Raw genomic sequence first — 26,351 nt, 5'->3', positions numbered from 1 at the left:
ATTGAACAATTTAGCACATGGCAATGCTCTCTGAGCTTTGCAAAGAATGGCACATTGGGGGCAGCATTCTGGTGTCAGGCATTCAGAACAAATGGCAAAGTGATGCTTTCACAATCTGGCAGAATCAATTTGTCTCATTTCAAGTTTCTTTGCTGAACAAGGTTTTCTCCTTCAGTGATATGAAAGGCCTTAATATGAAATCCCATGCTGAAGTGTCTTATATTCTCAGGCAGAAAGGTAGCCTTAATGGCAATTCACGTTTACTATATTGAATTGAATGGAAGACAACTGCTCAGGTTAATGTGAATTAGCTAATGAACAGTGTGGTCTGATGCATGTATATCTCATTGCATTCAATGGGGCTCACACCCATATAAGTGTTCATAGGGTTGCAACCTATGGAGTTAGACTCTTAAGAACAGTTTGTTTTTTAGCAATTTTCTTCTTCATTCAGATTGTGTCCGATATAGTGATAATTTGTCATGCATGTGGAGGAAAAAACTTAAACATGTAGCAGAGATTCAAAGAAAAATAAATAGACCAGAGGCAATTGTACTTCATCCAGCAGAGCTTTACATGCTACTGAAGGCAAAAAAAACATAATGGTCAAAAATCTAGTACATTCAGGATTGGCACAGTCCATAAAAAATCCTGTTGCAGCACTTACAAAACTTATACATATAACAAGACTACACCTTAACACTAAACATACTATGTACAGAACACTACACCAAAAGGAAGAGAGATAGAAGAAGAAACTAAAACCTGAACCATCCTGAGATAAGAGAACCAGTTCAAACCAGCTTCCTAGAAGGTATAACCCAAACAATCACGAAGCTTCTTTCATACAGAGAAGCTTCCAATAGCTTCCAAAATCCTCATGTATTAATCAGGATAGGAACGATGTCTACATATCAGATCCATACTTTCTGCAGTAAGAAATGCAAACTGACAAAATTAACATAGTTAGTGGTATACTTGTTCCTCTGGCAGAATGTTTTGCACCAGTGGAACATATTTGTGCAAAAGAATGCAGTAGCAAGTTGCTGCTAACTTTGCTGCACAGTAGATTGCGCAATCTGTGGCCCAACAAGTTGCCATTAGCACAACTTGTTGTCCAGCCTTAAAACTCAGCTGTCTGCTGGCGCAAGAGCCCTTGTGCTAGCAGACAGAGAACACTGTATTCATCCCTTCAGCTGTACCTGTTCATTCCCTGGATGGGGCTAGGGTGAGGCAAAGATGCACCGGCGGGAGCATCAGATTGACTCTGCTAGTGCATCTGTGCAGCTCTCAGCTTACCGTTCCCCTACCCCAGCCCAGTCCTGGTAAGTTGTGTTGGGAGGATAACCCTGTGCCTCTACCCCAGCACATCATTGCTGCTGTGGACAAATATCTGAAGGAAAAGCATTCCATGTATGATGAGTTGTGAGAGCAAAAGCACATCGATGAGAACCAAGCACAAGGGTGTGCCTTACTAAAAGGCAATTAACAGCAGGACCAAAGAGAACAGAGAGAAGCTATGAAGACAGATAAGAACAGAAAATATGATGAAGATGAGACATAAAGCTTAGAAGAAGCTGCTATATAATATTAAATACTAGAGGAAAGCAGTGAAAGGGAAGATATCAGATAACATAACAGTGAAGAATTATAAGATAATTAAAGTGGGAAGAAAAAAGTTAAGCAAGCAGGAGAGTTGAGAGCAGAGATAATAGGTTTAAGGTGAAATACATTTTAATAATGTGGTGTAGAAAATATAGCATGAGGGTCTGAATAAGGGTTTTAGTGCAATCAGTAGACAAGACAGAACTCAGGTTGCAATTTTGTACACATTTCCCTGGGACAGGCAGAGCAATCCTAACCCTGGCAGAGTGGAGTGCTGCATCCCCAAACCCTGTCAGCTCCCTTGGGCCAGAATGCAGGAAGATGCAGGGTGTGGGTGTCTTTTTTCTGATGTTTTGCTACTCCAGCTCCAGGTGGTTTCATGGTAAAACAATAAGCAAAGGTGGTGCCTCTACTGCAATGCAGCCTACACCCCACCCAGTAAGTGGCATGCCTCTCTACCAAGAGAGGCCAGCAGAGAGGGGACTAAGCAGCATCCTAACCCCACAGCCATCCAAATGAGGAATGGCTGGAATTGCACTGTAAACCCCACTGAACTTTAAGGGGACTTATTTCTGAGGAGGCATGCATACGATTGCACTGTAAGTTTAAAATTATTAAAGAGAGAACTCACAAAAAGCGATCAGAGATCATGCCCACTTGCTAAGACTGGGGAGTGGTGTTGAGAAAGGAAAAGAAGGCAAAGGTAGTGGAAGACATACAGCAAATTCTGTCTGCTTGCGACATGTTGAGTTTCGATAATGATCTGATATCCAAGCAGAAAAAGCTGTATTTGGTAAAGAATGAGAGGGGAGATGATCTGCAGAGAGGTGCCATTTTGTGATCACGATCAGTCATCTCTCTGCAGTCAATATATTAGTGGTACCTTGAGGGGCAGCTACCAAGCTGAGCTTGTATTATCATAAACAATTCAGGAATACTAGGCTAAGGAACTGGTCGGCTTCCAGATCTTGTTGGCCTTCAACTCCCATCCATCCCAAACAGTTTGCTGAGTGATATGGGATGATGGGTGTTGTAGTCCAGCAACATCTGGAGGGCACCACATTGTCTACCCCATTCTAGATGTTTGTTAGATTTCAACTCCTATTATGCCTGACACAATGACTGGGACTGATGGGAGTTACAGTCCAACAATATCTGAGGTGGGCCAGAGGCTCCCCAGCACTGCAGTAATGGAAATACATGCATAACAGTGTAAAATGCGCTGCCAGTCTTTCTGTTTTCTTCATCTCTTCCATAAAATATCAGATTTGCATAAAGCATAACCAGCTGTACTGAAAACATATGCCTTAACTGAGGTGATAAATTCTCATTAAATTAAATTAAATTAAATGAATTTGGGGGACCATAAATATGGATGTGCAGCAGGGAAAGAAGGTTGCCTGAAAACTACAATGAAACATATGCTCTTTGCTGAGCTAGCCTGAATGAGACTGGGAAGATTGAATCTCTGATGGCTGCTTACAAAAAATTCTGTTGCCAGCTGCCTTGCATATCAATACTCTTCCCATTGTATGCTCTGTTCAAAAAACACAAATATATATTTTCCCCTCCAGTCTATAAAGACTCAATTTCATGTGCAATCACTGCTTTGAGAATCGTGAAAGAACAGATATTTAGGGGGCCTGAAACCTCATCAAGCAGAAAACATATTTCAAAATATGTTTTCTATGGAAATCGCACCTCACCTTCCTACTTCTGTGCAAACATTTAAAGGGAACAAATGAGGCAGTATGATAACATGACCTGATGCTAGTGCTCATTTGTGATAGGTAATCAATCTCACAGTGTATGTGAGATTGCCTACAGTGTATGTGTGTTAGGTCAGACAAAAGGAGCTACTACATATATTGTAAAGGTTGAGTATTTTTTTTATTTATTTATTTATTTATTTATTTATTTATTTATTTATTTATTTACATAGTAGCTTGTCATTAACCTGCTTTGGATAGTGAATATTCAAGCTTTCAGGTATTGCAAAACTGTTGTACTGAGAATGGCCAACACTAGCTTTTGCAGAAGAGATTTGAGTGGCTGACTTGGTGACACTGTTAGGTTCAGGGCACATCTTGCTGCCAACCCTAACATAGTTGAATAGGGGCTGTGGCCAGATTTTCTTCCCACTCCAGTAGTATAACTGAATTCAGATCTTTACCTTATTCCATAGAAGTGATAAGATTCTCCTTATGCACCAGCAATTCATGTACATGGAAAAAAGCAGCAGTGTGCATCTGCCACCTAAAGGAGAGGAGGGCACCCTCATTAGAAGAACTATGTGATTGAAGTTCTTCTTCTTCTTCTTCTTCTTCTTCTTCTTCTTCTTCTTCTTCTTCTTCTTCTGCGATCACTCATAGCAGAACACAGTCTTAACAGTGAGTCCATAAATGATTGTGGAGACCAATTATGGATCCACACGTCCTTCCACGGTGGGGACATAGGTTTCTGGGCAGGAGTTGATCATGGTGAGAGTTTGTCAAATGTGCCTTCCTCTTAGCACGTTTCTCCCTTTCGTCCTGAGTATCTTCAAAGTCCATGACACCTTTGGTAAAGGCTGTTCTCCAACTGGAGCGCTCACAGACCAGTGTTTCCCAATTGTCAGTGTTTCTACTACATTTTGTTAGAAAGAGTCTTTAAACCTCTTTTGTTGACTGCCAGCATTACGCTTACCATTTTAAAGTTCGGAGTAGAGTAGCTGCTTTGGAAGACAATAATCAGGCATCCACACAACATGACCAGTCCAACAAAGTTGATGTTGAAGAATCATTGCTTCAACACTGGTGATCTTTGCTTCTTCCAGTACACTGGAATTAGTTCACATGTCTACCCAAGTGATATGTAAAATTTTTCAGAGACACCATTAATGGAATCTTTCGAGGAGTTGGATATGGTGTTTATAAGTGGTCCATGTTTCACAAGCATACAGTAAGGTTGGTAGTACAATAGCTTTGTAAACAAGCATTTTGGTTTCCCTGCGAATGTCCCGATCCTCAAACACTCTGCACTTCAATCAGGAGAAAGCTGCACTCTCAGAGCTCAGGCAATGCTGGATTTTGGCACCAATGTCGGCCCTTGTGGAAAGATAACTACCCAGGCAGGAGAAGTGATTGACACTTTCAAGTGTGTGGTGTCTAGAAAGCATTGCTCATCTTCCCATCCAAAGACTTTTGGCTGTGCCCATTAGATTGAGCTTCTAAGATTCATATATTCACAAATCAGAAGGTCAAAAAGTGATCCTATGAAATAATGTATTCTGTTCTTCCCCTTATAGTCCAGATCACCGAATTCTATCTAGGTATTATTAGATTACACTTTTCAGAATGCATTTGATTCAATTTGTCTTTTTATCCCCTTTTCTGGTGACAGCGTGGTTCTCTTTTTCCTTTCTAATTCATGTTGCTGGGATGCACTTTCAGAATAAATAAAGCCAATCTGTATCTTTGAAAAGTATTGCAATTTCCAAATAAATGGACATGAGCATTGCCAGTGCACATTCTGCCTATGGAGACAGTTTTGCTTTCTGGAGCAAGAAAGGCACTCCTCAGCCAGGCTGAAAATGACACTGCTGTGGGCAAGTTTACGCAGTATACAAAGATGCATGTAATATCTTAGTCCTTTCATGTATGCTTGTGATGATTGAGCTTAGGGAAGCAGCACATAACACCTTGTTTGGTTCTGCGTTTCTCCAATTATATGAGCAAACATGTATGTATGTAAAATATTTGCATATCACTGTTTCATAAAAAGGTTAAAGAAGTTTACAACATCCATACATATATACAGTACATTAAAAACCACATTAAAATGTAAAATCAGAGATCATCAACTATTATAGAAGGATGTTTTCTTAATTGCTTAGCAGCATGGAAATATATATATAATAGAGTGCAACTTAACATTGATTTTGGAGTGTTTAGGTACTTGCTAGATATAGCAGGTCACGGTTGCCAAAAGGTTCAGAAAGAGTGGTGTTATATGTTCATTTCATAAACTACTTCTAGCTTGTTAGGGATTGAACCCAGGACCTTCTGCATGCAACAGCCCTTCCCAAGTCAGTGTGGAATTGTACTGAGCTAGATGAACTGATGGTCTGACTCTATAAGGCAGCCTCTTAGGTTTCTATGTCTGCACATTCAGTCTCTTAAGAAATAACATCTGCACAGTCCTAATGATTTCCCCAACGCTGCAGAATGGATTAATTGCAAGGGTGGGGCTTGACACAAGGTCTTCCAGAATATCAGGATCCATGGAGATCTATGGGGCGATAGTCGAAGCAATGGGTGGTCAATTGTTCCTTGTTCCACAAACAGGCAGTGCAGCAAGGTGGTAAGGCAGGGCAATCCAAAAGTTGGCACCCTGGAGATCAAGGTGCATGTTCAGCACCATGGATAGTGCTCCAAATATGAGCTAAACAACCAAGTTGTCTCAGCAAGGAGCAATGACTGAATTTTATAGCAGGGCTATGTAGCTATTGACTAGAATCCCCACCTCCAGAAGGCCAATGCCTCCTTCTGCAGCTGTTGACTCCTTCAAAGTAATGGGTTTCAACTGTGAGGATCTCTCCTCAGGGTTCTCAAGATCATCAGATTTTGGCAGCAGAGGTGTCTCCTTGGGCCAAAGCTTTTCAAACTTTTCATGTTGGCGGCACACTTTTTAGATGTGCATCATTTCGCGATACGGTAATTCAGTTTTACTAGCAAACTGGAGTTTAAGCTAGCTCCTTTCCAGCCCCAGGAAGAGCTCAGGGAGTGTTCATGTGACACACCTACGCACTGCAGCCGACACACTAACATGTCACTACACACAGTTTGGAAAGCTCTGTCTTAGGCTCTAGGAAGGGGGTCCACATGGGATGGACCAGGGTATGTATCCATCTCTTCTGTAGAGCTGCAGTTGCCAGAGCACTTTGCCTCCATGGAGTTCTGATTCGTGGCCATAACACAGAATTAAGTTCAATTCTCTACCTATTGGACCACTCCAGCTCTCCAAGTGCCCCAGGTATTCCCTCCCTAGAGACATCTCATGCCAGGCAGTCTAAAGGACCTGGCTGTCAAGGTAAACATTGAGTCAGTGGACCAAATGTGACCCTCTAGGCATCTCTGTCTGGTCCTCAAGATTCTCTCAGGGCCATACACCTTCTCCCGTAATTGCATCCTTCACCAGCTCTACTTTGCGCACACTGACACCTCAAGTGTTTTCGCCTGGCTGAAAATGCTTCTTAAAGGTAAAGGTACCCCTGACTGTTAGGTCCAGTCGCAGACAACTCTGGGGTTGCACGCTCATCTTGCTCTATAGGCTGAGGGAGCTGGCATTTGTCCACAGACAGCTTCCGGGTCATGACTAAGCCGCTTCTGGTGAACCAGAACTGGAGCGGTACCTATTTATCTACTTGCACTTTTTGACGTGCTTTTGAACTGCTAGGTTGGCAGGAGCTGGGACCGAGCAACGGGAGCTCACCCCGTTGTGGGGATTCTTCTTCTTACTTGCTTCTTAAAGGTAAAGGTAAAGGGACCCCTGACCGTCACGGACGTCTCTGGGGTTGCGGCACTCATCTCGCTTTACTGGCTGAGGGAGCTGGCGTGCAACTTCTGGGTCATGTGGCCAGCATGACTAAGCCACTTCTGGCAAACCAGAGCAGCACACGGAAATGCTGTTTACCTTCCCGCCAGAGCAGTACCTACTGCTAGGTTGGCAGGAGCAGGGACCGAGCAACGGGAGCTCATCCCGTCACGGGGATTCAAACCGCCAACCTTCTGATCGGCAAGCCCTAGGCTCTGTGGTTTAACCCACAGCGCCACCCGCTTCTTACTTGCCTGCAAATATGTGCAGAAACTAGACTACTGTGTAAATGGAAAATTGATATTCATTGCTTAGCCCTTGGCCCTGCTACCACTGACATGTGACCCCCCCCCCCAGAAGGTTACCCAGAATGGAATGCAGTCCTTGGGCTGAAAAAGATTTCCCACCTCTGCTTGAAGAAACTGCAACAAATGACGCAGGCCCATTTCAGGAAAACTGAATAGAATCCAACCCTGCAAAACATTTAATCATAACTTTCTGTTAGAGATTCCCAAATGCCTCACCATTTCACACATATTTTATAGCGTTTCAAAGCATTCTGCAAAGAGTAGCCAATCACTCTCCACAATCTTTTGAGGTGGGCAGTATTATGTGCTGCTAAAAGCTGGAGACAAACAAGAGGCCTGACGAGAGAAACAGTGAAAAAGTAAGGAGTAACTTCCTGTGCTGACTAGTCTTGTGAGGGAGAAAATGGATGACACTTACCCATTTGGGAATGGGAGTGGGTGAGTGTGGGGTTTGCCCCTACTGGCCTTTAAAGGCCATTCTGTGAATTCTGTGATTTACTGACCACGTTTCTTTAATAATTCATGTATAAATCTTGCCCAGGTTTCTGCCTCTTCTTAATACCAGTTTGAAAGCCCCTGGGAGCCAGATGGTCACTGAGAAGGATTATTACTCACAGCAGTCCTCTTCTTAGCCTGTTTTCTCAAGTATTATTCTTAGGGAAACGGCAAAGAGATTTATCTGGTGGAGCTGCAAATAACACAGGTTTGGCAACAGCTCCCAACAGCTCGATTTGCAGCCAGCTGCCTTATAAACATAGGCCCTTTTTCTACACTGAGCAGGTTTATTAGAAGCAAAACAAGGATATTTGCTGCATGTATTAATCCTGCCTACTTTGGCTATGATTGCATTTGCAGCATATATTGTACTACTCTGGTTTAAACTATGCAGCCATTGTGCCCTCAGGCCTATAAATGTCTACTTACAGAAAGGAATGGATGGAGCCATTAAAATCTGGTCTACATGTGGGGTATGAAGTTAAGTCTGTCATATCATGTTTACAGGCAGATTTCAAAGGGAAAAGTGTGTGTGTGTGTGGAGACAGAGAGAGAGTTGGTCCAAGGGCTTCAGTGCTGCCTTTGTCCCAATTTTGGAGCCAAATGAAAGTTCAATTGCTTCCCCATCCTCCCCTGCACCACTGTCTCCCAGAACATAGAACTGAAGCAGGAAGAGCAGAAGCAGCTTCCATGCAAGCCTAGACTCTGGCTAGATGCGCAGCTCATTGAGGGTTGAATGTGCTTCGGGATGAGCGCATTCGAGTTGCGCTCCGCGGCAACCCGGAAGTAACGGAGCGCGTTACTTCCAGGTTTCACTGCTTGCGCATGCGCAGATGCTCAAAATGACGTCATGTGCATGCACAGAAGCGGCAAAAAGTGATGTGCGCGTGCGCAGACGTGCCGTCGCTAATTACGTTTGCTTCTAGATGCAAATGGGGCTCCGGAACAGATCCCGTTTGCATCTAGAGGTACCACTGTATTCTTGATCAATGCTCATCATTACTGAGGTTCTCCTTCAATCTGCAGCTGTAGGACAGTGCTGTATGTACTCTAGAGTGTGTCCTTATATCATATGGGACCACTGCATTGTGCACCCTAGAATGCATGTGCACATTTGCTGTAATACAAGAGTTCTTCAAGGCCAAATGACACAGTATATGGAATTTTCTGTGTGTGTGTGTGTGTGTGTGTGTGTGTGTATTAAAAAAACCTCAGCCAATCAACAATCCTGTTGGCCTATTCTTTCAGTGAAAAGCAGAACCAGATTTTCAGAGCTGATGCAATGACTTGCCCTTCCCAATGTGCTGCTGTTCAACTGCAACCACCAAAAACTGCTTCCCTGCCACCACATGGTTCCATAGGCATAGCTACTATAAGAATAAACAATGTGGAAATGGTTCCTTGGCGGTAGGAAGATTGAAAATCATTGGTCTAAATAATAGAAGACTCCAAGTGGCAACCCACATACAGAGAAATCCATACAGGAGAGATTTAACTATATATTTTTGATGCATGATGACTCTGGGAATTGTTCTGAAATGAACTGCACTGAACTTAGGTCAGCAGTGTTTCCTATTCTTTTTCATGATAAGGGTAATAAGGGGCAGGATCTAACCTGAGTTAATAATTTCTAAGGCTGCCATTTTCAAGTTGAAAGGAATTCCAATTGGGCTTCACTAGACTTCTGATTGTCCATGATCAGGTTATAAAATTTTGCTGGGAGAGTTAAGCACATGCTTAGCTCTCTTTCCTGTTTGTATCAGGGTGACTTCAAAGCAATTAACCTTGGCTAGGTCAGACCCATATCTGCTACAATTCATATTCTAGTTCAGCTTTTCCTCTGGTAATGCTGTGTTCCTTATATGCTGTAACTGTGTCTTGAGAGCAAAAAAGGTCTTCATTCTTCAGCACACTTCTCCTGAGCAGTAGAGGCAGCTCTGTTAACCAGTAGCTGAGGCTGCATACAGATGAACATATCTTCTTCATCAGTGCCCTGGCTGTAGAGACACACTCACCATAGCAAGACATTCTCATGCCTGTCGTGGAACAGCAAATTGTACTCCTTCCACAGCCAAGTCAAGCTCCATGGTGCCCCAAGGCTGCTCACATTATTCTTGCACTCCAGCAGACATTACATGCGCTCTTCACCCTAGAAGTAAAAATACTGCCATAAACAAGTGAGACCCTGCATCAAAATGTTGCAGTGTGCAGTGCTTCCATTCAGGGTTCCAACCACTCCATCACATTCCCCCCCCCCAGTTTTTATCTTCCCTGTTACAGGGGCTATTGAAAGTGAAAGAGACAGGAGAGAAGCACAGGCAACTCCCCATTTACACGTGACTAGCATGTATACGTCCACTGTTGCGCACATGGTTTTTGGCACCATGAGGGCAGGCTTGCACAGGTCCTACTGACCTGTGCAGAGCCTTGGAATGCAACCCCTGTGTAAATGGGGAGTTGCCTGTATGGATTACACCCCCCTTATTGCGCTGGCAGTTTTCTTTTGCTTTGATCCCCCACCCTACCAGTCTGTTGATGGGGGGGAGGGGGAGGGAGGGAGGGAGGGAGGCAGGGAGGGAGAGAGAGAGAGAGAGAGAGAGACCCAATTGGCCAGACACCCAAAAAGTTGGACTGGCTTGTTAAATGACCTCAGTAGTCCCATTTGCTGGCTAAATTACTTGGGGGGAGTCATGTTCATTTATTGTTTCATAAAATTTATACACCACTTGATTGTAAACAAGCAAACATCAAACTTATTTGCAGGAGATGCAATAAGTGAAGGTCAAATGATAAGGGGGAGATTGGAAGGGAGAGAGACTTATGACAGAAAGCCCTTTTGGATAGGGGAGGACCCTGAAGAATCTGAATCACAAAGCAGTCTCAGCTAAGTGGCCACCTGATGGACTAATGTGTGGGTAAGATGTAGGCTTGCTTTGGAATTCCTGCCAGTTCTGGAGTTCCAAGGTCTGGCTTTCTTTTCTTCCCCCCACCGTCCACTGCTGCCAACCTGGCGTTTCCCCTGCCCTTGCAACTGCTCCACCCTATCCCAGTCCTGGCAAGCTGCAGTGCCACTGCAGCCATGAGGGTGGTGCAGAGGTCATCTCACATGCCACAACTGGCTTATATAGCAGGGGTGGGAAACATGGCTGCCCCCATGGACCCTTGTGGTCAGCCAAGTTTCTTTCCTATACGGTATCCCCAGTAAGACATTGTACAGGCAAAACTATGGCTGCATGTTTTTGCAGGGCTATTCTTTTTACCCTCCAATGCCAAGTAAAAACAGCTAAATGATGCCCAACGGAACTTGGTGCCAGGACTCAGCGCCAGGGTCTCTATCCAGGGTCTGTATCCCAGGCTACGTGGAGAAATCATAACAAAAAGTGTTTCTTGAGCATGTGTGGAACTCGCTTCCCGCATCACAAGATGACCACTGCCCGACCCTCTAGACTCAGGATTACAGTAAAGGTCTTCAAAAGGCAGATGACGTGGCTGCCAAGCAGACTTCTAATTCCTGGATCTTCTCATCTTAGAAATTAAACGCTGGTGCCAAATAAGCAAACTGCTTTCCAACACTGTCCTGGAACCGGTTTTTCTTCTCATCATTAGAAAGGAGCGACAGTCTTTTAAAAGGGAATTATCTTCTGGAAGCTCCAAACAGGCAGTTCTTCAGAAGTCTTGTCAAAAACGTTGAACTGCTGGTGGAGCATGTGTTTCTTTTTGTTACCATATGAATCTCCCTCTGTGTCACGTACCCCAGTGCAGATAAATAAAGGCCTGTGGATATTGCTTTATTGCCACTATGCAAACTCTCTAAGTGGATGCTTCCATCCCATTCATAAAAGCCAACTCCTAGGGGCCAAGGTCCATTAACACACACCCCATTAAATATTTGAGGGGGCCAGCCCCCTCCCCCAAGTTAATAGGCATTGCCATCCAAATGATACGCATGTACTACGTCTTATGATGAATTATGTTGGGCAGGGTTTACTCCCCCCCCCCCCGATCCCATTGACAATAAGAAATTAAGGTTTGTGGGCTTCAGAAACAGCAAGGAGCCAAGGTAATTATACTAACAAGTGATGGCTGGGATTGCCATTCTGGAATTTCTATAGTACAGGAAGCCAATGGCTTAAACAACAAACAGAAGCTATTGATGCAAGGTGTGTTGTGCAGGTGTGGATTGATAACAAGTGTTGAAAAGTGTGAGCTATCTGCAATATGCTGTTCATGCAGCATGGTTCCAGCTCATATAACTCTGGAATGTGGTGATAATTCCATCTATGCTTATCACTAAATCTCAATTACTGTTGAATGTTGCCGTTTCATCAATTCCATACACTGATCTGAAAACCCAGGCAGCCCTTTCAAAATTTGTTTTCAATGAACCAGCATCCAGCTTATGCTTGTATGAATGGGAACTGTGTACTCCTGCTGTATATGGATTTTTGCAATATTTCATCCTTTGTGAGCCAAACCTCAGCTTCCCTATATTTGGAAACATCGGGGGAATAATTCCCACCCCCATAGTACAAATACGTCTGAATAGATTATAACTCAGAAACTCAACAGAAAACTCTGTTTTTGAATTTTTGCTATTTGAATCCTTGCATGTACTGTATATGCTACTATAACTGAAAAATTAAATAGTTCTCCCCTCCCCCTTCTCAAACTTATTATCCTCTATATATGTAACTCCCAGGGCAGCATAAATGAAACTGAACTACAATAGGTATTTTAAGCTTTGAGGCATCTTTTGATTTCTTTCCCACCATATCTCAGGGGCCACTCAGAACAGGTTATAGTACATCTTAAATACATTTCAGCCTCATAACAAACTTGGTAAGTTCAGGAGAGAAACTGTGGCTTGTCCAAGGCCACACACAATAGCTGCATTTGGGTGTAATGCTAAACTATGGTTTCATAGAATCATAGAATCATAGAGTTGGAAGAGACCACAAGGGCCATCGAGTCCAACCCCCTGCCAAGCAGGTTTAAAGGTAAAGGTAAAGGACCCCTGACAGTTAAGTCCAGTCGCAAACGACTCTTGGGTTGCAGCGCTCATCTCGCTTTACAGGCCAAGGGAGCCAGCGTTTGTCCGCTCCGCAGACAGTTTTTCTGGGTCATGTGGCCTGCATGACTAAGCTGCTTCTGGCACAACAGAACACTGAAACCAGAGCAGTGCACGGAATCACCATTTACTTTCCCACCGGAGCAGTACCTATTTATCTACTTGCACTTTTTGGGGTGCTTTCAAACTGCTAGGTTGGCAGGAGCTGGGACCAAGCAATGGGAGCTCACCCCATTGTGGGGATTCGAACCACTGACCTCCCGATCAGCAAGCCCGAGAGGCTTAGTGGTTTAGACCACAGTGCCACCCATGTCCCCTGCTATAGTTTAGCAGTATGTAAACAAGCCTTGGGTTAATCCGCTCTGCTCTGTCATCAGGTACAGCTGCAAGGAGGAAATTGGAAGATTTCACTTCTATTTTTGATATAATGACAGTTTATCATTGTGTCAAAACCTGGAAAAACTTTGCTTACTCTTAATTATGGCTTAGGGAAACAATCCAACTTCAGGTGGTGGTTTGTGAAGTTGGCTCGTTTCCCGATACCATTGTTAAGATTAGGGCTCCCATGTATTGATAAACTGTGGTTAACTGAACACAGAAGCAAAAAGCTTCCAATCTTCATCTTAACAGCCACACCAGGGGAGTGCAGGCGCATGAATCCATGCACATAACACTAAACCATCATTTAGCATTATGTCCAAACCAGACCAATGCAATTTTGTGGTTGGGCAAAGATATGAATCTTGGTCTCCCACTTCCAAATCCAGTCTTCTTCTGTTTCATGTTCACATGGCCTATAACAAGCAAGTGGTTTGGATTAAAGTGGCTAGATGTTTGTCGCACAGTTGAGTGGCAAAGCAACTGCAATTTATATGAAAGCTGGTAAAATAACACCACCTCCTAATTGGCTGAGTGTTTGAAAAGACTATATAGAAATGACTAGGGCCTAGGCATCGAAATAAAGCGAGTGCTAACAGTGTGCTCCCTTTGCAATTCTCTACTTGGTATATGCTTTCCTAGGTCTCTGGTTAAATTAGTCGAGACCCTCCTGGCCTTAGTTCTGGGAGGAAATGTAGCATACAATAAATGAAGGAGAAGGCAGGGGTGAACGTTGCTCAAATTATGCTTACGCCATGTTGGCAGCACTTCCAAAGGGTTATCTGGAAATAACCAGGCATTAATAATACAGCCTGATTGCAGCAGTGATTAGGTATGAACTGCTCTGGCAGCTATCACCACTGGGCTATGAGATGCGTTTCAGGAATGCTATCTCTTAGACAGAACCTTTAACATGCTCATCCCAATTAAGCTCAAGTATTTCTCATCAGGATTTGATGGAATTCTGTAGTGGATGGCTCTGCCCAGCAGCACACACCGAGAAGCCTAGCTATTACATTCTGTCCCCTAAATTTGAACCATCTGGGTATGCGCTAACAAATACTGTATACCAGAGCAATTCAGTTATCCTGTAAAGAAATTAGAATTTTCAGCCTCCAGTCTGAGGGGTGTGCGTCAGATTTCGATGTCTCCCAAATCAAGAACAAAGCTGGACCACTTTGCACAGATTTGGGGGCTTGTCCAAGCCACAGGGGGGGCTCTCCAAAGTGCCCTGAAATGATTTGGAGCAATACAGGGTTTTTTTCAAAAAAAAAAGTTGTGCAGTGTGTCTGCAAAAATTGAAACACTAGGGTGGGAAGAGGGGGGGAGGGAGAGCTCTTTTGTGACTGACAGGTTTAACTTCCTATCAAAGAGAATGATTTCATAGAATTGTAGAATTGGAAGGGACCACAAGGGTCATTGCATTTCAGTCACAATGTTTTGCAAATACTGAATACTGAGAAATCAGGGTTCAGGTCAGGGGTTCCCTGCCACTGATGTGTGTTGCATCACCCCAGTCTGTTTTCTTTCCCCTTTCTATGTGTATTTCATGAAATTTTAAGCTGCTTGTGGAAAACTTTGCCTCTTAACTTATTCACATAGTACAGATTGCAGTCTGAACATGATCATACATAATGAAAGTAAATAATGTTGTTGTTGTTTGTCTGCACATTCATACACCCACTCTTTCATCCCAGAAAAGTTGGATAACCAAAGCCCCAGAGTTGATGAAGTCCAATGGCTACTGCTTGGGATAATTTTTATGATCAAAATACTTCAGGTCTGCCATTATAGAGTGTGTGTTTTTGGTACTCTAACTTGGTTTCAACACCATGCTTGGAAGACTGAAAATAATGAATGTGTCCAAAGCTCCATTTTCTTTATCCCTGAATTTTCAAAACTTGCCTCCATAAACCAGGGAAGGGTTCCAAGGTTAGAGACAAGGGGAAGATCTGAGATCTAACACGTCTCATTCTGGCAGCCAAGCACAGTAAACAGCACTCTTCTCAATAAGTTATCACACATGGAAGTTAGATGTGCCTTTGAGTCTCTCTTGCATTTTGTGTGTTACATGTGCATCTGGTTAATATGGTATAGCACACAGAAGAGAAATAAAATGTACATTAGCCCCAGCATAGGTTGTCCATTTGCATTACAAAACCCATTTAGGCCAAAGGCAATTTTGAGTCACACATGCAGAAACATTTAAGGAGTTGTGAAGTTAATGAGATGAGTGTGAAGAGTCTGGACAATAAAGCTGCTGTATCAGTTTCCATGTTCCTTTTACTAGACTTTTGCTCCTAATATTCACCCCCAAGAGGAGATGGGAAAATGTCTATGGAATCGCTATTTTATTCTTGATTGGTCATCTTCAAGGTTTGTTTATCACGCTGGTGTGATAGTAGCATCTGGTTGAAATTTCTGAATCGATGACTTATGAGAAATCTTGTTTGTGAAGCAATCTTTATGAGGAATAGTGGTGGTAAAGATGATGCTTTAATATCTCATGAGATAGCCATCCAGGAGGTCCCAGTCTCACTCTTGAGTTTGTGGGAGAAAGAGACAGCGCATATGAGAAAAGTTCTATGGTGCCACCTAGAGGTATAGAGAAGACCTCACTTAAATGGTTTTCCACAGCGGTCATAGCAGTCACAGCAGTCACACCTATCATACTATTGTAAGGGCACAATTAACCATCCCATTCCAATTGTGAAGAAAACAAAAATGGAAAAGCTTTTAGGGATAGAGGAAGCTTAGAAGAACACAATCTTGTCCAGATCTCTTCCTCAGCATTCCAAAGGGATGCCCCATGCCTTTTCTTATTCCTGAAATACATTGTCATCATCATCATTTATTGAGTTTATATACCAACATATACCTGGAGGTCTCACAGAAAAGATCACAACATATGTAATCAAAATAAAAACAACAACCCAATAACACCCACACCCACCCACACACCCACCCAGAAAAGAGCCACATTTTAAAAGGGTATAGGATATAAAACAGATCAAGCAAAGGCCTGGTTAAAAAGGAACATTTTTGCCTGGTGCCTAAGTGTGAGTAATGAAGATGCCAGGCAAACTTCCCTGGGGAGAGCATTCCACAGACGGGGAACCACTGCAGAGAAGGCCCGTTCTCGTGTTGCCACCCTCTGCACCTCTCAAGGAGGAGGTATAATATCTTATGTGGAAACATTGAATAAAGTTCCATTTTCAAAGTACTTTTTAAAGGTATAACACAGGTAGCTTTTGCAGGAAGTTGCAGCAAAACCCAGTTTCTGTCATCTCAGGGAGAGTTTGTGAACATAGGTCACTCATCACTTAGCAATTCTGACCTTGTCAGTAATCTGCAAAAGGTTTCCTTGGGAAGCAAAGGCTAAATATTGACCTGCTTCCACGAGGGCACACATGCAGATATGATGAAACCCCCTAATTAATCCTAGTTATTTTAAGCCACATTTGACATGCATCAGGCATTCTCTGGTGTTTAGCAGAGGTACAATGATGGGTTGAGGGTGCCAGAACACCTGCAAAGGTCATTTTTACAGCACATTCCTACTAGCTAGAGGTGTGACAAGTAAATAGATAGGTGAGCAAGGAGAGGACAAAGGAGATTATTTTAGAACTGAAATTGCCCATTGTGGGTTGGAAAATATACCTCTAATCATATATTTCATGGTGCCACCTTGTAGAAGGAGCAACAATGATACGGCAAGGTGGGGTGGTTTGTTGGCTTAAGTTTGCATTTTCTATGATAGTTCAGTTTGTTTGAGATAAGAACATAGAAGAAGAGGTCTTCTGGATCCAGTCTAGCATCCTGTTCTCACAGTGGCCAATCAGATGTCAATGAAGCCCGCAAAGAGGACATGAGCCAGAATCGGCCCAGCCATTAGGCAGGGTGAGGCCACTGCTTCAGGCGGCAGAAGCCCTGCAGGCAGCACACTTACAGATGCCCTGCTGCCTCCACCAGTGGCGGAGAAGCACCAAAATGGACTGTGTCCATTTTGGGTGAGAGCTCACCTGAAATTGGGTACAAGATCTCAAATTTATTTGAGGCAAGCTCTCACCCAAAATCAGCACGATGTTGCCCAAAATCAGTGCTGATGATAGCACTGGGATCTGGCTTTCTGGGCCAAAAATATCCTCCACCCTTGCCCTAGCCGGTGATGGAACCCTGGGAGCTGTCCTTTTTATAAACAGATTATTTATGTAATGTTTCTTAATAGGGCTGCATCATTTAGTGTTTTAATTGAATAGATTAATCACTCTTAAAACTTTTTGACAGACCAAAAATGTTTCTCCTCCAGTTAATTGGGCAGCAGAAGTTTAAATGTGTGGGTTTTTTTTTTTTAATTTAATCATTTGTAAATGTTTGTAAAAGCTGCAGATGACTAGTCCCATTTTAAAAGAAACATTCCTTGTTGCATGTAGAGAGGAGAGCTAAAAGCACCCTGGAGGCCAGTCCATTAGGGCGAATGTAGCACTGCCTCCATCAAGTGCCCACCTACCCAACTTCTTAAAACCAGGGCAGCGGGTGGCACGGCCTGTCAGCTTCCTCCCCCTTAGACTCAGCATTGCTTCTGTAGAACTGTAGAAGGGAAAGGGGCTCTACATGCCATTTGCTATGACTCCACATACTGTTTGTCTTCCTGCTTTCTACCCTACCAACACCAGTGCAGACCAGCCCCTGCTCTGAAAGCCTCACATCAGATGATGCTGGTTACAACACATGTGCATCTCGTGAAAATGAATAAAGTATTGTTTGCTTTTTAGAACAATTATTTTTCTCCCATAATTATTTATCTGGAGGATTTTTACCCCAGTAAAGAACCTCCCCCCCCCCAAAAAAAAAAGTTGCTTACCAAGATTAGTGATAAGCCTGCCTTCAGGCTTAAAAGACATCACACAAAAGGTAAGGGGATGGGAAGGGATGATGGGGAGAATGATCAGGCACTAGTTACAAAGTTTTTATATGAGCCAGTTGAAATGGAAAGACCATTCCAGGAGAAGAGGAGACAAAAGTTGCTGGTCTTTCAGCAGGGCCTATAGCAGGGGTGCCCAAACTTTTTTCAAAGAGGGCCAGATTTGATGAAGTGAACATGCGTAAGGGCCAACCAAAGTTGTTGAGCTCTTTTTACAGTTTTACCCCAGGACAAATACTGTCTTGGGGACCGGATTAAATCGACCAGTGGGCCAGATAAAGCCCCCGAAATGGACTTTCGACATGCCTGGCCTATAGCATGGTCCTACTTCCCTTCTCTTCCTCCTCCTGTTTCAGAATAGCTTAAGATGAACACCTAAGTTAGTTGTTCTAAGTTAATGAGAAGATTCATAGAATTGTAGGGCTAGTAGCTAGGGGGTGGCAAGGAAGGCCCCCGCCAGGGGTGCAGGCAAGGGGGCGTGCAAAATCGGCTTATATGTCCATAAATATGTCTATAAATAAAAATAGTGATTAGTGTGTGAGGAATTGAATGGGTGGAGGGGGGGTTGGAGGAGAGGTGGAAAGAAGAGCTAAGGGAAGCAATCTGGACGGTTCTGCCAGGGGTGCAAGATCACCTAGCTACAGATCTGCCCAGGGGTCATCTAGTCCAACCCTCTGCAATTCAGGAATCAGAGCTAAAGAATTCCTGACAGATGGCCATCCAGCCTACACTGCAGATATCAGAACTTACTTCCAGAAGATGATTTAAATATAGTCAAAATTATGACTACATGTCTGCCAACAGTGACTTGGCATCCACTCCATTCACACCACTTTTTTTTTCGCAGTTACAGAAGCCTAATGCATAGTTTCTCAACCTGTCACCATTTTCAGAATGGTATTAGTGATGAGCACTTTGCTTCCTCTTGCCTTGCCTTGCCTTGGGGGAGGTGGGAGTTAAAAGGATCTGGAAAAGATAGAGAGAAAATGCAAAGGAGAAAAATATTGGTCTACCAGACTTTTAGAAGACATCTGAAGGCAGCCCTGTTTAGGGAAGCTTTTAATGTTTAACAGACTATTGTATTTTAATATTTTGTTGGAAGCCGCCCAGAGTGGCTGGTGAAACCTAGCCAGATGGGCGGGGTAGAAATAATAAATTATTATTATTATTGTGTTCAGGGCCGGCCCAACATTTTGGCACCTGAGGCAAACCACAAAATGGAACTCTCCTCCCCACTAGGGAATAAGGGGTGAGTGAGGATCTATATCCAGAACAAGGAGAGGGGAAAATAAAGACCTACATCAGGATCAGCTGCTGCTGTGGATCCTGCAGCCTGAGGTGGTTACTTCAGCTTGCCTCATGGATGGGCCGGCCCTGGCTATGTTTGCTTCTTACCCATTTCTAATGCTCTGTGTTTTCTCTTTCATTAAAGGAAAGTGTGGACCTGGGGGAGATCATGTTTTCCCTTTGTTATCTGCCAACTGCAGGTCGCCTCACTTTAACAGTCATTAAATGCAGGAATCTCAAAGCGATGGACATAACTGGTTACTCAGGTGAGTGTTCCCTCGCTCAGAGCAAGGAATTTCTATATGTGATCTTGCTCCTGGGTTGATATATTTATTTCATTTATTTCACAAGAGTGTAACAAAACCTCAAAGTGTGTAAGAAAAAGTTGTGGTTGTTGGCCTCCGTCTGTCTCAAGAGACAATGGAGTGCACCTTTGGGGGTGAAGTGAAACTGCTGGAGAATCACAGTGGCTGCAGAGACCAGTAACTCATAACTGCTGCCTCCCACGTTGCTTTTTGCTGAATTAGCAGCACCGAAGTGACCTCCCTAGGGTGCAAGCCTGGGCAGTGTGTATGGAGGTCCTGCACTGCCCAAATGACACCCCCCCCCCTCGGCCACCCTGATGTGGTTCAAAGGAAAGCAGAGCAATACATTAGGCACCAGCTTAGCTGCAGGAGTTGCCAGAAGGCGGCATACAAGGCACCATCCAACTGTCTTAGGGACTCTTCTCTGGATTTGTTTAGGATTCACTTCTTGGTTTTTTCTTCTCCTGAAGATATCCTGCAAGGCAGCAGAGGTTTGGGATCAGTGTTTTCCCTTTCCTAGATGGGCTACTTTCCCAGGTTGTCAAGCTCCATTTACCTGTCGTTTTCCCTCTACAGTATGTGCAGTAACCACCTTGGTGACTGTTGGGTGCATTATTGGTCCTGTCTGCTCAATCTGCCAGAGCCTGTCTTCACATGCAGGGAAAGTCAAAGTCCCTAACTCACCAGGGGTTTGAGTCCACTGGCTACCCTCACCTGGTTCAACCTGCCAGTCGAAGCCCTTTCCCAGGCTGTGGCTGCTGTTGTATGCTGACAGCCTCTAGGAGCCACAGGTGGAGCTGAGCACAGGGTGGGGACCAAAGGTGGGCAAACTACCCTAGAAGGAGCACAACGTGTCCCCCATCTAACACCCCAATTTACAAAAAGCATAAAACCATAAAATCATCAGTAAGCTGAAAACCAAATTAAAACACAGGTCAACATTCTGCCGAAACAAAAATGCTTTTAGCAGGCACAGAAAAGAGCACAGTCAATAGGCAGGGAGTTCCAAGGTATGAATGGTGCCACTGTCTTGCTTTAATAATCAGACAATGAGTTTCTTTGTTATATGGATACCATTCATTCAAACTAGCCATCAACAAAATAGAAGTATTTCCTTCCCATCCATACACAAACAATAGTATGATGCACTGAAGATTTTGGCTGGAGCAGGTCAGAGGAAGTTCTTGAAAGCATTGTTGCTCTGGCAAGCCTGAGACTGCATCACTAGAGCTAGGTCAGAATCCAATACCTAAGTAGAGAAAGAGGGAGCATTAGGCAGGCTTTAAAGATGGGGCTGATGGGACTCCAAAACGTGGGAAGAACACCAGGTTGGCAAGGGCTGCTCTACTGTAACCAGACCTAACAATGTGTAACTGAAATATCTTATTCTTCCCCTTCACTCCACTCCCTACCTATTTCTTGTTTCCACAGTGTCAGATTTTAGCCAGAAAGCCCTCAGGACAGAGAGCTGTCTTGTGTACGTTGGTAGCACAACGACAATTACAACAAAAAGGATAAAACAATAATTTCACACTGATTTCCATAGAATTAAGGTGTGGCTAATTTTTGCAGGATCGCACCGTGTATTTCTATATGCTCCACCACTTTCCCAGTCAGTTGTGGAGCAAACCAATAGGAAAACTGAGCCAATGGTCAATCCAATCAGATCTGATTGAAGCTCAGCTAACCCCAAACTGAGATTGCATCAGTTGGGTTTACTAATCACATCTTCTAATTCCTAAGATTTCATGGGCTTAATCTTTCAAGTGCTACAAGACTCTTTTGTTCTGTTTTGTTTTTTGCTGTTTTGGATTAACACTGCAACTTCTCCACAAATTCTGTTCCCTGTAGATTTGCCACATGGATTATTTGGGAAATGATAGAGCTGATATAAACACACACACATATATAATTCTTTTTGAGAACTTTCATTGTGCAGATAGTTGAGTTTCTACCATAACAACTATTTTTAATGGCCCAGATTTCCACATATCAGTGTCTTGAGTATTGCTGGCAAACATTTTAATCTACAGCAGCAACAGCAGAGACTGTTTGGGCAGACAAACATTTCTGCTCAGATGGCATTTGATGCAGGTTGAATCACTGCAAATCCATGGTTCAGAGGGAAAACAGCTCAGTAGCTCAGCAGTGATGCCCTATATAGTTACTGGAACTTCTAAATACGCAGCGATTTTCTCCAGCAGCCTACATAGAATTCAAACTATGTTGGAAACTCAGAAGCAATTTGCCGAAGTCAATCTCCGGGGCAGCTAGGGAGGTATTGCTGCCTTATTTTCCCTTCTCTTTCCCCCCTGTTTCCATTGACAAAAAAGCTGCTAAAACCCCTTACATGAATTCATTTCTTGAAAATAGTTCAAAGACATATAACTTACCAGACACGGTGCACAAGGAAAGTGTGCAACCAAAGAGCTGGAGGGATGCTCATGCATGAAGAACACCTGTCTCATATTAAAGAATAGTAAATGGACTGGTGGACAAATTTAGCAATGAGCACAGGAAACAGGTCCAGAAGACTCTGTTGGAAAAGGAGTGATCTGTGGGAGAGCTGCATAATTACAAAATCACTACCTCCCTACAGAAAAGCAGGCCCACATATACATACATGGCATGGTATTCAATTAAGTTTTACTCAAGAGCAGACCCGCTGAAGTTAATGGACACCTCTGTTAGATCCATCAGTTTCAATAGGTCTACTCTGAGTACAACTTATTTGAATGCCACCAATGGTCTCTGGATTGACAGCTGATTTAATGTCTCAAAATTTTTTTTTAAAAAAAGTTTGTTCTAACCCATACTTTTCTAGTCTTCCATGTAATTCAATGAGCTCCATTGAATTTTGTAGAAAGAAGACTTTGACCAAAAAAACACAACCCCACCCCGTAAATACTTCCCTGCTGCAAAGCATGGGAGCAATAGTTATGACATCCCTAAAACTGACAAATTAAGAAATCTGGCACACCTGAGGAAGTGTTCATCACTAGACTGTTACATGTTGGACCTGTAGCAAAGTGCTGCGGTTTGGAGTCCTCAGCTTCCAGGTTCCACCCAGCCAACCAGCTGCGTCCTTTCCGCAAATATTCTATGCCATTCCCCTCACATCCCCTCCAATGGCCACTCAGCATTCTGTCACCACTGAGCATGCTCAGCCCCTCATTGGGGTATTTTGGTGAGCCCCTCTTCTCCCCTGCAAAATATCTGTACATTTCCCCAAGCCTAATATTGTGCATGGATAGTGCTGCTTTGTCTCAATGTGGGTCCACACTCAGAAAATGAGCTTGCTGTTTATAGGATATTAGTTTAAAATATGACATAAAGGTAATGTTATGTTCTGACTCCCCTTTTTTGTGCACAATTTTCTTTTTCTTTCTTTCTTTTTTTGGGCTCCTTTACTTTTTTGTTTGCTTCTTTTTTTTCTTTTTTAATTTTTTATTAAATTTTCCAACATACATTTATAGTATCCAATCTAAATTTATCACATATTTTCTCTTTTAGACTTCCTTCAACCTCTCTGACAATCATCCATTATTCAAATTTTTAAATACGCATTTCCTAATTTTATATTGCATTTTATAAACCTCCACACACTTAGTTTTCATCAGTACAATAGTCCTCTATCATTTACAGAACTTCTTGAAATCCCACTAGCGTTATTTGCTCATCACATACACATTTCAGGTAGTCTGAAAATTTTCCCCAGTCTTCAATGAACTTTTGATCTCGTATATATCTGATCTTTCCTGTTAGTTTGTCCAGTTCAGCATACTCCATCAGTTTCATTCTCCATTCTTCGAGCGTCGGCAGTTGTTCCTGTTTCCATCTTTGGGCCAATAATATTCTTGCTGCTGTTACTGCATATTGGAAAAGTTTACAGTCCATTCTATTTATTTCTAAAAGAATTCCTAAAAGAAAAGCCTCTGGTTTCTTAACAAACGTATATTTCAACATCTTTTTCATCTCATTATATATCATTTCCCAGAAGCCCTTCACCTTCTTACAATCCCACCACATATGATAAAATGTTCCTTCTTTTTCTTTACATTTCCAACACTTATTACATGTTTTATACATTTTTGCCAGTTTCACAGGTGTGATGTACCATCTATAAATCATTTTCATAACATTTTCCTTTAATGCAGTACATGCCGTAAATTTTATACTTTCATTCCACAGTTTTATCCAATCATTAAACTGTATATTATAACCCAAATCTCTGGCCCAGTGTATCATAACCGATTTAACTTCCTCATCTTTTGTATACCATTCTAGCAAGATTTTCTACATCTTGGACAAAATTTTATTTTCATTGTTTATTATTTCTATTTGAAATTTTGATTCTTTTTCCTCATAACCCTTTTTAAACATTTCGTTAACCTGATAATAATGCAACCAATCATACACATACTCTTTCACTTCTTCATAGGATTTCATTTTCCATTTTCCTCCTTCCTTTATAATCAATTCTTTATATGTAATCCAGTTCCCCCTCATATTGACTTTCTTAAGACTCATAACTTCTAACGGAGATAGCCAGTGGGGAGTTCTTGATTCTAATAAACTTCTATATCTCTCCCATATTTCTATGAGAGATCTTCTAAAGATGTGGTTTTCGAAACCTTTATGAATCTTTCTTTTCTCACACCATAGATATGCGTGCCAGCCAAATCTGTTATCAAAACCTTCTAAGTCCAATAACTCAGTATTTTTTAACTTTATCCATTCTTTCAACCAGCAGAGACATGAAGCTTCATAATATAATTTCAAGTCTGGCAGGGCGAAGCCGCCTCTTTCTTTCGCATCCGTTAGTAACTTATACATAATTCTTGGCTTCTTACCCTGCCAGATATATCTTGAAATTGCTCTTTGCCACTCTTTAAATATCACTGTCCCCTTAATTATTGGAATTGTCTGAAATAAGAATAACATCTTTGGCAGCACACTCATCTTAATTGTTGAAATTCTCCCCCAAAAGGATAACTTCATTCGGCCCCACACCTCTAGATCTTTCTTTATTCCCTTCCACACTGGCACATAATTATTCTGAAACAAATCAATACTCTTGGGGGGTTAACCAGTTTCCCAGGTATTTAACTTTTTTCACCACTTCTATCCCTGTTTGTTGTTGCATTGTTTCTATCATACCTTGATCCATATTTTTTGCTAACATTTTAGTTTTTTTCTTATTCAATATAAACCCTGCCACTTGACCAAATTGTTCAACTTCCTCCAAAACAACTTTTGAACTTTCCAGTGGTTCTTCCACTGTTATTACCAGATCATCAGCAAAGGCTTTTACTTTATATTCATTACGGCCTACTGACACACCTTTTATTGCTTCATTTCTCCTTATTGAATTTAGGAAAATCTCCAGAACCATTATGAATAACAATGGTGAAAGAGGGCATCCTTGTCTCATACCTTTTGATATTTTTAATTCTTCCGTAGTCATATTGTTTACAATCAGCTTAGCTCTTTGTTCAGTGTATATCGCTTTTATTCCATTAAAAATTTCGTTCCCCACCTCCATGTGTTCTAAAATTTTTAACATAAAGTCCCAAGATATATTATCAAAGGCCTTTTCTGCATCCACAAATATTAACACTGCTTGTTTCTCATTCCTGGCTGTCAGATATTCTAGCAGATTGACTATATTCCTTATATTGTCCTTCATCTGCCTGCCAGGAAGGAAACCCGCTTGATCTTTATGTATAACTTCTTGTAAGACCTTTTTCAACCTCTTTGCTAAGATACTTGCAAAGATTTTATAGTCCGTATTTAACAATGAAATAGGCCTATAATTTTTAACTTGAGTCAAATCTAAGTCTCTGTCCTTAAGAATATTATTCATAACTTCTCTCAATGGTGTAGACAGGATGTGTCTCATTTCCTTATAATAACTTGCTGTAAATCCATCTGGTCCTGGAGCTTTCCCTTTTTTCAACTCTTTTATGACTTCTTTAACCTCTTCCATTTCTATAGGGGCGTTCAGCCTTTCTTTCTTTTCTGTCGGGATCTTCTGCACCTTTTTTTCTTTTAAGAATCTTTCTATTTTCCTCATATTATTTTTCTCTTTGTTATTGTATAAATGACTGTAAAAGTCCAAGAATCCTTTCCTAATACCCTTTGGATTGACTATCTCTTCACCTTCCATGATGATTTTATTTATTGTATTCTGCTTCTTTCTTTTCTTAATTTGCCATGCCAGCCATTTTCCTGATTTGTTTGCAAACTCGAAGTTTCTTTGTCCCAGCTTTTTTATATTCCATTCCACCTCTTTGTTTATTAGCATCGCAAATTGTGTTTGCAGAGCTTTTATGGTCTGTTTTATTTTTAAATTATCTGGTTTCTTGATTAATTTTTGTTCATTGTCCATTATTTGTTTTAAGATT

General features: G+C 42.2%; 1 protein-coding gene across 5 annotated transcripts in view; it reads left to right on the top strand.

The window, feature by feature from the left end:
- SYT6 (synaptotagmin 6) overlaps nt 1-26,351 on the top strand; it is a 146,016-nt gene that overhangs the window by 105,386 nt on the left and 14,279 nt on the right. For all 5 annotated transcript variants that reach the window (XM_053393545.1, XM_053393544.1, XM_053393547.1 and 2 more), the window contains exon 4: nt 19,785-19,905. In XM_053393545.1, coding sequence (XP_053249520.1) covers nt 19,785-19,905 — 121 coding nt within the window. The remainder of the gene's footprint in view (nt 1-19,784; nt 19,906-26,351) is intronic.

The sequence above is a fragment of the Podarcis raffonei genome, chromosome 6, assembly GCF_027172205.1.
Source record: "Podarcis raffonei isolate rPodRaf1 chromosome 6, rPodRaf1.pri, whole genome shotgun sequence".
NCBI lineage: Eukaryota > Metazoa > Chordata > Lepidosauria > Squamata > Lacertidae > Podarcis > Podarcis raffonei.
Note: the sequence above shows the minus strand (reverse complement) of the source record. Positions and strands in the feature narration are given on the sequence as shown.